This window comes from Sebastes umbrosus, chromosome 20 (genome assembly GCF_015220745.1).
Source record: "Sebastes umbrosus isolate fSebUmb1 chromosome 20, fSebUmb1.pri, whole genome shotgun sequence".
NCBI classification, from domain to species: Eukaryota; Metazoa; Chordata; class Actinopteri; order Perciformes; family Sebastidae; genus Sebastes; species Sebastes umbrosus.
This window is the reverse complement of record NC_051288.1, coordinates 1,550,223-1,564,194: the sequence shown is the minus strand read 5'-3', so window position 1 is coordinate 1,564,194 and position 13,972 is coordinate 1,550,223. Positions and strand designations below refer to the sequence as shown.

General features: G+C 42.0%; 1 protein-coding gene across 1 annotated transcript in view; it reads right to left on the bottom strand.

Moving 5' to 3' along the window:
- The window catches only part of dnah9 (dynein, axonemal, heavy chain 9), a 179,667-nt gene that overhangs the window by 113,765 nt on the left and 51,930 nt on the right, over window positions 1-13,972 (bottom strand). Inside the window, 4 exon segments of the mRNA XM_037754464.1 lie at window positions 2,728-3,015; window positions 4,837-4,975; window positions 5,687-5,844; window positions 12,387-12,491. Coding sequence (XP_037610392.1) covers window positions 2,728-3,015; window positions 4,837-4,975; window positions 5,687-5,844; window positions 12,387-12,491 — 690 coding nt within the window.

Below are 13,972 nucleotides of genomic sequence, written 5' to 3'. Positions count from 1 at the left end.
GGGGGTTAAACAAAATGGCAACTCGACCTCCTTTCTCATGCACTCTAGCCTCACTCATTAAACTGAAGTTGGGAGGGGTTGACTCGATAAGAACAGCTGCACTGTTATTTTGGTTTAACCAGGTTTAGGTTAAAAACATCAAATCAAGATTGTGCTTGATAATAAAATCATTGATTGAAAATGTTTTTCCTGCCAGAGACCTAACGTTTAATGAAGCTAGTTTTAGTGCGTTAAAAGCATCATCTGCCCAATTCTTTTTGGGACAGGCTGTGGCTGACAAGGAATGGATGCTAAATTTGATCAATTTGCTGAGTTGGTTGAGTGCTTCCTGTTTCTCAGCAGTTCTTTTTCTGGCACCTATCGAGACAGAAACTGAGGGAGCTATCGGCACACAGGGCTGAGTGCTTTTAGCCTCGTAGCCTGGACCCAGCACATATCAATTAGAGCTTGCTGCATTTTTTACACAACCATATAGAGATGTAATCGGTTTATGAAACAGTAAGTAAAGTATATAGAGGTAAAGTGACAGCATAGTGGTAAAGTGTCATAGTGATGAGCTCAGGAGCTCAAAACTCTGCAGCTAGGATTCTGACCCGGATGAGGAAACATGACCACATGTCACTGATCCTGGCCTCCTTACACTGGCTACCTGTTGCTTTTAGAATTCATTTTAAAATATTACTGATTACTTACTTACTCAGAGGCCTCGCCCTGAGTTATTTATTAGATCTATTATTGCCTTATATCCCTTCCTGTACTCTGAGATCCTTGGATGCGTCATTCCTCGTGGTTCCAAGGTCCAGATTCATTCACAAAGGTGACAGAGCCTTTTCAGTCAGAGCTCCTAGACTATGAATGACCTGTCTGAGGAGATCAGGGCTGCAGACTCTGTCGCATCTTCTAACTCACTTCTTTAGAATTGCTTTTCTGTGATTTTCTGTATGTTTTATGATGTTTTAGTTGTTTTACCCTTTGGGTTTTTAAGTGTTTGGTTACTGGCTTTTAGTACAAAGGTGCTATATAAATAAAGATTCTTATTATTATTTTGATCTTACGGGGTGTGGTATGAAGCTGTCCCTGAGCCTGTCTGAAAGACTAATTAAACGTCAGAGCATCCGACCAGTTTAAAAGAGAACACAGAGGAAATGAACGTGAACTCGTTCAGTCCGTGTGAACTGAACTCTGAGCTGGCTCTCTTGTGAAGTGTGAACTTGCACAACGCTGATGTGAGGTGACACCACAGAGTGTGTAACAGAGAGAAAAAGGGAGAAAGAGAGATTTCCACTCAAACATACAGATGGCGAGCTCAATCAATGCCATCGACCGGGCTCCTCGCGGCTCCTACTCCCCGTCCATTCAGCCGGAACGCAGGCGGGCTTTACACTCTCAAAGGCCCCGGCTGATTACTGCTTTGATGTGGGGAGGACTAATGCTAGCACAGGCTAACGCTAAAGGTATGCCGTCTCTCTCACCTCCCCTGCTCCCCCCCTCGTTGTCTGAAATCAAAAGGTTGGCCGCACAAACAAAGACAGTAAAAGTTCAGGCTCTGGGGGTGGATGGTTGTTATTGACCGCTCCGCCATTCTCACTCTCTCGCTCGCTGTGTTTCTCCTCCTCTTTGTTTATTTCTGTGGCTGTCTCTCACAATGTCAGGGTTAAGTGGCATGGTGCAGCGCCAGCCTCCATTGATGGAGTGTTATTATGTGCTTCCCGTGTCTATTTGACCTGAGGCAGATTGCACTTATTTCCCCTGGTCCTGCGTTCATCTGTCTCTGACATATAACGCCTTCTATTGTGCATGTGTGTGTGTATCTGTATGTAATATAATGACTAGAATTGGGTCAGCAGCTCGGGCACCTGAACTCTCGTCGCAGCCAACCGTTGGCTTTCTGCAATATTTGTCCGATTCATCCGGATCCCGCAGACTTGTTTGACACTAATGCGTATTTCCCAGCGGAACATTATAACGTGAGGTAAATAGCTTCTGGAAGGAACTACGATAAATCTAAATGAAAGCGCTACAACTGTAATATCTGTCTAAATTGTTAAAGATGAAACCCCCATTTGGGGACTTTGCTCCTGCTTCGCAGACAACTTGTGATTGTGTTTGCCTTCATCCTCGGCAACGCTTGTGAATCCGATAAACAGCAGACAAGCTTGTCAGGAGGCTACGCGTCGAGGAATCATGTTTAAAGGGGACATATTGTGCCCCTTTTCAGGTTCATACTTGTATTTTGGGTTTCTACTAGAACATGTTTACATGCTGTAATGTTTAAAAAAAAACTTTATTTTCCTCGTACTGTTTGCCTGAATATACCTGTATTTACCCTCTGTCTGAAACACTCCGTTTTAGCACATTTTGACAGAATTGCAACGGAATTGCAACAGAATTTCGTTGCTAGGCAACAGCTTGGGTCCATGTTTACTTCCTGTCAGCTGATGACATTCATATACACTGCAACCAGGAATAAACTGGGACACATTTAGAATGTGTACGTTTAAAATTGTGTAAAGGGTCTAAATATTGTAGATTTGTGACATCACAAATGGACAGAAATCCTGACAGCTTGTTTCAAATGCAGAGTTTCTGAATACAGGCTGTGTGTATTTCCCTGTAGATTGAGCGTTTCAATACTTTCACAGTATTTATAAAGACCTTAAGCCTGCTTTATAATAAAAAAAACATGAAAATCTCAATTTTTGTTATGATATGGGACCTTTAACTTACCTTGAGGACAAAATTGTCCTCAGCCTGTAACTTCAAGTCCAAAATGGAGTCCTTCACGTGCTTCTCGAAGTCCAGGTCTCTCTTTCTGGGGACGTCCAGAGCAGGAAAGAGGTCTCCTATCAGCCCCATGAACACCGGCATGTCGTCGGTCACAATCTTGGGGATGTTGAAGTCTCTCAGAGCTCGCATCAGCACCTGGTCTTCGGCTCGGCCGGGGTCTCCTCTCTTCAGAGAGCCGGCCACCACCAGGACTGACTTGATGGCTCGGAGGCCCCAGTCGTAGTGGTCCTGTGGGCGAGGCCAGACAACACACTGAAACGTTATGGATCATTAAAAAACGCTGACCTCTCTCTACTATCTATGCCATTTCACTATCTCATTTGCATGTTAGCATTGTTGTTGTGAGCATATTAGCATGATGACATGCTGTTAGCATGTAGCATGTTCAGCCTCACAGAGCTGCTAGCGGACATGTAGACTCCTGTGAACCTTTGCATCCGAACCAATGGCTCTCCAGGAATCAGGGTGAAAGAAATAACCCACATACACACACACACACACACACACACACACACACCCACACCCACACCCCCACACACACACACACACACACACACACACACACACACACACACACACACACACACACACCCTGATAGATAAAAAATGAATCGGAGCACTAATTCACTTTATGATTTCAAGCCCTGTGTAATATTCTTATTATGTGGACGGAGAGCTTATCTGGTAGGATTTACTGATTTTACACGGAGCTTAACCTACTTTATATTCTCAGATGTCATTTATAACATCAAAATAATATTTCTAAAGTAATTCATGATATTTCTCTCTTATTAATACTGTAGCATTAGAACATTGCATCTCTTATGGGCACAGACAAGAGAGCCGTAGTTATGCTGGACTCAGCTGGACTCACAATTACATTCTCTGCAACTCTGGCAAAGTGCAATACATCTTTTGAACTTATGACTCATAATTACATTCATTTTGCTCATAAGCGCGCTACACATATTGACCGTCATCTTTTCTAGTAAAATATCCGGTGTAATCTGTGACACCGGTGTTGTCACAAGTTTATTAACCATCGGGAAACTTTCCTAACCGTCACATCCCCAGTGGAGGGACTGTGAGTGTGTGCCCTGTCCAGAGACTCTAGCTGACAAAGATCAAAAGTGTCGGCCAGTTGTCTGTCACAGGTGCATCACAGATGTTCATAACACACCCATATCAGGTTCAACACACCCAGCCCAACGGTGTGGACCAGCCCAAACTGGAGAACACACACTGCCACAGTATTTCACTGAATCTTATTAGAGCATTATTTCAGCTCCCTGCAGATTCTGATAGGAAGGAATATATTACATTGTACTCTCTTAGCATGCTTGGGTGTCTACAGCATCGTCGTAGCAGAACTTATGTAATATTAAATCCACAATTATGAGCCACTTGTTTATCTCAAGAAAGTAGTTTTCTGAATCTGCACTTTCCATTGACTTGCAGTTTCAGCCCGTGTGAATATAGCTTAGAGCAGCAGTCTGTTCATTATCATTTGACTTCATTACCACTAAGTTGCTAATGTTGGAAAACCTGCAATGAAACTCTGGCAAACAACTCCGGAGCAGCCAAAATGTGTAATTAAAGTGATATTTAAAAATGTCAGAAGAACTGAAGCTTCATAAAACCGCCATAAAGAGGAAGTAGTGTGCTATGACACTTAAATGGGCCTGTGGTCATGGGAAATTCATCCAGAACTGAGGGCTCATAAAATCACTTACCTAAGTCCAGGAGCTCCACTGTAACTGTTAGTCAGCACTGTGAGTGATTTTATTGCTTTTTTAAATAATTAAAATAATGGCATGACATGTAAAACAGGAACAAAAAGGATTAAAGATTAGATGGAATAACATCAGAACCCCCCTCAGCTTCTTAGTCATATGTATGTAACACTTCAGCTCCTGTGTGGTGCCTCTGAGGCATTCCTTTATAAAATATAAAAAGAATATTGTGTCAGTTGTTCAGCTTTAAAGTGGAAATGGATCTGGCTTTTTCTAACCATATCAGATGTGTAACATGGAGGAAAGCAGATATTACCTGTTTGGACAACAGCTCTTTACACAATGTGTAGAGGGTGATGAACTTCCTAGCCAGGACCCGAGCGTTAAGGAAGCCCTCGGCCACCAGCATGATCTCACAGATCAGCTCAAAGTCTGGCACCACCATGGCACATGGTCTGTGGAGAAATAGACATTGAAAGGAGCTCAGTTGTATTTCATAATCATGGATAAACGAGGCAAAAGTGAGCATTGCTCACATCCCCCCGCTCACTGCTTGACCCCTACTAAAGTAGGGCCAAAGGTTTAGCCCTTTAGGAGCTAATGGAGTTAGTCTATTGAGCACAATCTAGCTTGTTATTAGCTCACCTTCCTCAAGTCCAGGGTGCCCAAAATCTTTGAAATTTTGGGCACCCTGGACCAAAATGCACAACTACACCACGCTTTCAACCATCATACCAAATTTGAAGTTCCTAAGTGAAAGAGTTTCCGAGTTTTCAGCCATCTTCATAATTAGCATATGAATTCTTGAGTTATGACCAAAACGTGTTTAATGAGGTCACAGTGACCTTGACATTTGACTACCTTGGTCCAAGTGGACATTTCTGCCAAATATGAAGAAATTCTCTCAAGGCATTCCAGAGATATCACAAGAATGGGACGGACGTGAGGTCACAGTGACCTTGACCTTTGACCACCAAAATGTAATCAGTTCATCCTCAAGTTCAAGTGGACATTTGTGCCATATTTGAAGAAACTGTTGTTTTTGTATTATAATTAGTAAAGTCCGACGACTAACTGATGGATTCAACTTTGGTTGATGGACCAAAGTATTTGAGGAATAGAGCATGGTATATTGACTTAATTACTATGGTGGTCCCCTGACCTACCTGAACAGAGCCTTGAGGTTCTCAGGAAGCTCAGTCCTGCCAGCGTAGCCTGGATTCATCGTGATGAAGATACCAACAGAGGGGCAAAGATTCACCTCCTCTCCCATGAAGTTAAACCTCTGCTTTTTATCTCGAATGGCGTCCTGGATGCTTTTGACCTGCGAGTACAGATGACAAAAACAAAATACAGGGTAGAATGGGATGGTATCCAACCCTTGACACATTTTGGCCCCAAACAAAATAACTCCCACATATGAAAAGCCGTTTGTTAAAAGAGAACATGTCCAGAGATATTGTATCCTTCATTCCACACATTCTTCTTAATGCCGCCTACATTATCCACATTGTAACTCAACCGCAGACTGTTTGGTCTGAGATGCGGGTGTGTTATGCTAATAGTGGCTAGTGTAGCCTCAGGCTACATTAGCTTGCTAGCGTGCAGCAGAGATGAGGGTTGGACTACAAAGTTCTGGTAAGATCACTTCTTTCTAACTTCATTTTCTAACTTGTAGTCTTCAGACCCAACCGATGATGACAAGACTTTCTTGTTACCCTGTACAAGTGAACGAGGGAGCTGCCGTTTTTCTGGATAAAAAGCACTATAACGTCTACATTTCTCAACCGATTTCAACCAGTCGTTTTATATTCAAATGTTTATGATCTGTGAGGAGTAACATTAAGTTAACGTTACAATTTTCTTTCTTTTCCCAAAGATTTTGGTTAAAAACTGTTGAATACAGATATAATAGTTAATAGTTAACGTCACTGCTTCCGGTTCATGGATCTGTCCTTTCGTTATGGTGGGATTCAATCAATTATTAGGTCATTATTAAGAACTAGTACTATCATATCACATTTTCCTTTAAAGGGACTATTTGTAACTTTCAGAAATGCTTCTTAACAGTGACACCTGTGGCCGTGAAATCAACGAAAGTCAGCGTCGGGCTCACGCTTGCTCGCTCTCAATATACCTGAACGAGCATCACTCAAAACAGTGAGGCGACACACGTCAGCTAAAACCACAATATCACTCTATATTTCAGCTGCTTGGCTGTAATGTTAGCTGACCAGACGGAGGTCTCTCCATGAACATGATTTAGATCTGATCCTAGTGTTGGCTTTTCCTGCCTAAGTGCAGGCTGAGGCAGCGGGGCTCTGCAGCGTGTCTCCCTGCTCTATCCGCCCGCAGCCAGAGAGAGCAGAGGAGACACAGGCACCCGGTCGGTAACGAGAAGACAACGTAAATCTCTGTAGAGCTCCGTCACTTCACAAGACACGGGAAACCTCTGTTGGTCTGGAGGAGCTACAGCAGTTATTTCTGCACAAACGTCCCCTGTGCATTCACTAGATATTCTCAGAGCTAAACTAACTCTTCTGCAGTGTGTAGTGAGCGCGCGTTCACGTCTAGAGGTGGAGCGAGCTGAGCTGTCTGAGTGAAGGCGAGCAGGCAGAGGAGGAGGGTACAGCGGCTACACGCGAACGCGCATATGCGAGCGCACATGTGTGCCGACCCGCTACATTTATACGCTTACAAAGTTACAAATAGTCCCTTTAAGCATTTTTCACATTATCAACTGTTCAAGTTCACGTTACATCTTTACAAAACGTTTGCTTCTGTAACATCAGATCAGAGCTAGCAAACATTTATTATTGTTAGCTAATCGATATAAGCTAATGTTAGCTTATTGATGTTCATATCTAACATATCGTGTTTAAAACGTGAAATGTACGATACGTATTAAAACGATATGTGTCTAATATTGCAAACAATAAAACTGATGGCATGTCCTAGTTAACAATTACTAGATTATTTAGTTTTTTATAATTGCTGTATTATCAGCATTATTTCAATAAATCCAGATCATAACTAATATTATTATTCTAATATTTATTGTTACCATTATTTATTTATGTACTACTATTTGCCTGTTATTCTGATTGCTCTTATTAGTCAGTACATAACAGTAATATCAGTAGCAGTGTTAGTCGTAGCCTATAGACTGAAAGCATGATCACTAAAACGGAGGAAGACACTTGATTGTATATTATATTATGTTATATTATATTATATTATATTATATTATATTATACTATACAGGGACCTCTCTACAAGTATTAACCTTAAACAAGGAAAATAAGCCAAAGCCATACTTGACAAACGTGAGTTTTAACAATTCCTTCTGATAAATGAATTATTTTCTCAGGTCAATAATTCAGTTCATGTCAGCCGACGGTACACACTCGTCTCCTGAGCGTCTAGCAGGGATTAGAGCGAGTAACCGGAGACTAAACTTTATTTTTCTACTCCTCGTAGATCATAAAACCTTTAATATAATAACGACTGGTTGAAATCGGTTGAGAAATGTAGAGTGCTTTTTATCCAGAGAAACAGCAGCTTCCCCGTTCACTAGTGTAGGGTTACAGACCAGTCTTGCCCTGTCCAATATGGTGCCCACGTTGATGTATGAAGCGTCCAATGCAGCGTCTATGTATATACATGTATGTCTATGGTTGGACCTACCAACATTATCATCCATAGAGCCACACTGCTGGCATGGCTAAAAGTAGTTCTGGCGAATCTACAGTACTGTATTGGCACAACACCATCATACCATCATCAGTCCTAGTCACTGTCAATTAACCATCCCAAAACATGCTTCCAGCTAGTCCAACCGTCCCATGTGAAGCCTGAGAAAGGATGGTTTCACTCATTAGCATATCATTAATGTCACTAAGCACATACCAGAGTCAATTTGTAACAGCCTGCCAAATTGGTACACTATGCACCTTTTTTTCCAGGGACCCGATGCTATCAGCCAAGGTTTACTGGATGAACTGCCAGCGCTCCACTTGTCTACATTATGATAGAATGAGATATCAGAAAATAACTTTTTCTGTGTGTGTGTGTGTGTGTGTGTGTGTGTGTGTGTGTGTGTGTGTCTTGGCCTAAAACTCTGAATCCCAGCCTGTAAGAGGCTTTATGAATTTAACATGCGTGTGGTAAAAGAGCGTAGCGAGTCGACAGCTGGAAAGAGGAGGAACATCTCTTCATGGATGAGTACTCGGCTACAGATCACTCAGTCATACTAACACAACAGGGAGAGGAAAGGAGGGGAAAATGCAAAAACAAACAGTGCAGCTGCAGCACAAAAAAAAGAACAAAAGTTTATGTGAGAACATCAGTGGGGCTTGTTTTTTTATGTGAAATGACAGCGGCCCACCTCTGCTATCCTACAGGGATATGAAAGGAGGTAAAACACTGAAAACATTTTAAAAAAGTTCAAGAACAGACACTGTTCTGAAAGGTGTGATTCAGTTAGGTCCAGCTCCGCTCTTTGCTGTCTCTTTGAATGTACAGCCTGCAGCGAGCAGCTTCAATATGTTCACAGTCCAGGCCTGTGTTGGCTGTAACAGAGGCTGAACTTCACCAATTTATCTCCATGTTGTTGTTGTCTGGCGGCCTTCTGTTTGTCCCTGCTTTATTTAATGTAAAACTGGTCCCGCCACCTGTGTTAGTAAACCCGACCGGCAGCCGAGTATGTCGCTGTGCGATGCTAACTGCTCCCACTTTAAGAGGATGGATTAGGTGTGCATGCTATGGTGAGAGATGGCTCGGCGTTGGCTCCACTGGAGCGGGCTGAGCGCTGGAGCGGGCTGCCAGCTGTCACAGCGGGAGTTTGACGCTCCTCTGTTCTCAAGGTCTACTTCTCCACGTATAAGCCACCGTGATTTATTATTCATCACGCCACGCAACACCTATTCATTCTTCTGGCACTTTAAAATTCTCTAAGTATTGTAAGCTTCCACAGCTTACAGAAGACTTTCATTGCTGCTAAAGAGAGAAGGAAGGAAGGGCAGAGAAGTGAGGGTTAAGTCTAGCGATGAATAATGGTCCTTTGAGGAGCTCTTTCTCCATTATGATCATGATCAGCGTCCTATGTATTTTGCAATGACAGTTTTGCACATGCATGAAGATAGTGACTGGGGCAGCAGCATGCAGGATTTGAATACACCAGAGAGACTTATGAAACCACAGAGAGAGGATCTGTTTGATCTGGGATAACAGAATGGCAGCAGAAAAGCTAGCATCAGCTGAAACACACAGAATATGGCCGAGAACCGCAATCAAAGGGCTAGCTGCTGTAGGTCGCTCAGAATATACACCGTTCAGTGTGTAGAGAATAAGTCTTTTATCTTCGACTGTATGTGTCAGTACACATGACGTGAAGAGAGAGGAGGGGAATGAAGGCAGAGCCACAATGATCCATTCACTTCGTCCAGAGGGACTGTCTCAGGTCACACAGAGGTAATGATTTAACTTACATTGACGGACAGATTTAAACCCGCATTCATTGATTTGTTTTAGCCACAGGCAGCGCAACAAGCTGTAAATACATTGACGTATTAGCACTTCATGAAGTTGATATGACTACATGGAAATCCAGCAGACACAGAGCAACATGAACATTCATTTGGAGTTGTGTTTGGGGCGGTCTGATGAAGGAAGTCCAACATTGACTGTCTTCTTTTAGCTCTATTTTGGTCTCCACCAATTCCTGAGAACAATATCTCTCTCTTAACTGCTAAATGTTCACCAGCTAGTCTCTAACTGTGTCTGCTGTTTGCTGCTCAGCAGGTGGGTTATAAGCAGGGTGCCACTGTGGTAGGACAGTATTTCTTTTGTCTGCCACTCAGAAATGTTATCTGCAACTTTTCAAATCTCTGCACTAAATGAAGGAATAACATTTTAGATCTGATGTCATTCAATGTTCGATATATTTTACATAAAAAACATTATATACATGGTAAATTACAGTGTTTGAATTACACCATAGCTTCTGGGAGAGCCCTATTATTTGGGGGGAGGGAGGGTAGTGTACACAGTACTGTACTGTACTTTGTTATTGTCATCTATAGTGGTCATTTGCATTAAAACACACAATTCAAATAATTATGATTATTTAAATATTTGCTTTGATTAAAAACAAATCTTGTCATAGTTTTATTTATATATAATAAGCTGCTTAGAGCTTATGTTAGGAAGTTAAACAACTTATAATCCCCTCTGTAATATCTATTTTATATTGATGCAAAAACATCTCCTTCAAACATCTGGATTTATTCAAGTTTCTCTCCAAAAACTTAAGTTTACCAGATTACATTTGAACACATCATGATAACGTTGTAATTTACCTCCACCCAATAGTAATTTTTACTGCTTGAACGCCTCATAATAATAACTCAATGGCACCCCCGTTAACGTTAGCAGCTCCTTTATTTAACCAGTCAGGACTGTGCTGCTAACAGGTAACGTTACTAACTCTCCTCCTGCTGATTTCAACACAGATTTGTTGTTTACAGTGTAACATTATCAGGTATAAATAGGGTACGTCCCCTCAGGTTTAGTAGCGCCATGCTGTTGAGCGCTTTTTTTTTCTCTCCGCCATGTCTCCGATCCAAAACAAACTGAAAGATGATACGTATGAGTCATTGTGCATGCGTAACTGTCAGAAAGCATCAATAAGAGGAATCTATAGACACAGAGGCATGAGATAACGAGGAATCTGACAACTAGGAACCGGTTCTCTCTCCCGAGACGTAGCCGATTGAGGAAGGGCTTTACTTTAGCCAGAGGACGAAGCTGGAAAAAGCTCATTTGAACAACAGAGTCAATCTGTTTATCAAGTTTCAAACAGCTGTCAAATGTCACCCCCAGATGTTTTACAGTTAGTTTGAAATAAGAAGCCAGAGCACCAAAGCTTGAGACTGCAACATTAGTCATGCACGAAGTACCAAACATAATATATTCAGTTTTACCTTCATTTAAATGAAGGACATTTTGTGACAGCCACTGCTTTATGTCACTAACACAGTTCAACAGAGAGTTCATAATACCTGATAACTGATAAAAGTCTACTCTGAATTCACTACTGATAATTCTTACATTGTTATTAAGACAAACTTTACTGTTGTCTGAAGGTATATTTGCAAGCTGTGTGTGTGTTATTTCATCATACGCCACTTCACACATAAAAAATGCTATATTTTAAAACATATTTATATGGAATGGACAAAAATTTTTACTAAAGGACAAATAAAAATGAAAACTTATTTTTTTGACAAGGGGCCAAGTCCAAACTGGCAACACTGGAAGGACAGCTCGTTACTTCTAAATGAATGATGATTCATTTAAAAAAAAAAAAACAACTCAAAATTACAAACACAAATGTGCTATTAGTACACATGTGCAAATCAAGGTCTTACGAACGCTGAGCAAATACTAATTCACCTAATTACCGTAGCGCGTCCTTTAAGAGTTTAGACTTTGTCCGTTCAGAGTTGCTGTTATTAGTAGCTAAGATGTGAAAAGTGTGCTGGCAAGCAAAGAAGGCGGTTTTCCATCCTCGACTCTCAAATCAGATCAGTGAAGGCTCCAATTATGAAGAAGCTCTGGGGTGCAAAGGTGCCAGCCTTCGTGGATTAGTCTTATAGCTGAGGCAATTTACGCTCGCAATCAGTGATGAAGAGGCTATTTACTTCTGCGGAGCTGTTTTCAGGGGGCTTATTTTGACCACAACTTGATAGACCACTTCGCAAATAAGATGAAAACTCACATATTTAGCTCCATCAACAGGGCTTGAAAATACACCTGAAAGGGGATTTGGAGTACCTGAGGCAGAGCAACTGGACTTGTTCTTACCTGTACAGCCACCACAGACAGCACCTCTACTGAGATCCTGTTAAATTCATCAAAGCAGCCCCATGCGCCCGTCTGAGCCAGGCCTTTGTAGATGCTCCCACAGGACTGGTGGACAGAGAGAGGGAGAGACACATATTTAGATGGACACTGCGGGACAGGAAGTCAGTCCAGCCCGTTCTCATTCCCATGGCGTTAAATACCAAGGCTTTGTTGTCAATTAATGCCAGGTTGCAGTTCAAAGTCATGCATAGACTACATTATTCCAAAGTGAAGATGAACAAAATGTGTATTGGATATCTGTGACAGATGTAATTCCTCAAAATGTACTCTTGGTCATACTTTCTGGTTTTGTTCTAAGATTGTCCCAAATCTTTAGGTGGTATATTGTAAAATGTATGATATGCAGATTGAACCTGATGTAATAATTGTCTTGTTTGGTTGCTCCGAAGCTTCTCTTTCATTGCCACGCACTGTACAGCAGACCCTGATGACCGGTATGGTAGTAGCTAAAAGAACGGAAGGCCACCAGCGCTCCTTGTTTTTCTAGATGGCTGAGGGATCTAGTTTCAGGGATACAAACCTCGAGAGGCTTCGAAGCAACACACATGGTTCTCAAGAAATATTTGAGTGTATTTGGGGCCCAATTATTCAACACCTTGACTCCCCCGACTGTTAGCTGAAGGCCCTACTGACATCCACTTTGGCTATTCTTTTCTGTTCTTTCCCTGATATGACACAGGCGGAAATGGGATTGTATCTTTGTCTGTCTAGTCTGGCTTTCTTGTGGTGGTTGTCTTTTTTTTATTATTATTATTTGTATTATTTTTTTTGTGTTATTTCATTTGATGCTTGTTTTCTGTACGTGGGGTTGGTATGCTTGTGAGTCTGTCTGTAGATGTTACTTTTTTTTGTTTGTGATGAAAATAAAAAAAAAAGGCTTTGTCACGGCCGCCGATGTTCTGTACCGCCGCACAAGGGACCCTTTAGCGTCGGTATGAAACACACCGGGCATTCCATTAACTTCAATGTAAACCCATCTGCGGCAACAGTAAAACTCCGGGAGTGTGGTGACATAGTTTAAAGAGCAAAGAGAAACACAGAGCAGCGGGAGTGGACAAACACAAGGCTTTCATCCAGGAGACGGCTGCTCGTGTCCCACGTTCACAACGTTCAGCGTCTTTTTCACTGTACAAACGTAGTAGTTTTAAGCCCAACCATGTTTTTCTTTAACTATAGTGGTTTTGATCATGAAAATAAAGTGACGCCAAGGGGTGTGACACCGAGGGGTGTGACAAAGCGGCGCTATTTGGCGAGTTGGGATGAGAACGCGTTGGTCAGTGAGGCAGGCTCACGGGTAAAGACCCTGTCCGACTGTGTGGAGAGGCAGACACGGACGCACGCCAATTAGACAGAAGATATATGGAAAAACATTCATTGCAGTTAGCACAGTGCAGCACCACAGCAGGCTGAGGGTGGGCGTATAATAACAGGATGATACATAAACAAGGCCTCACACTAATAAAACAAAGCACTGATGGCAAAAAGAGAAGGCTAAGATGTCTACCACCCACATTTTAGTTTTCCCA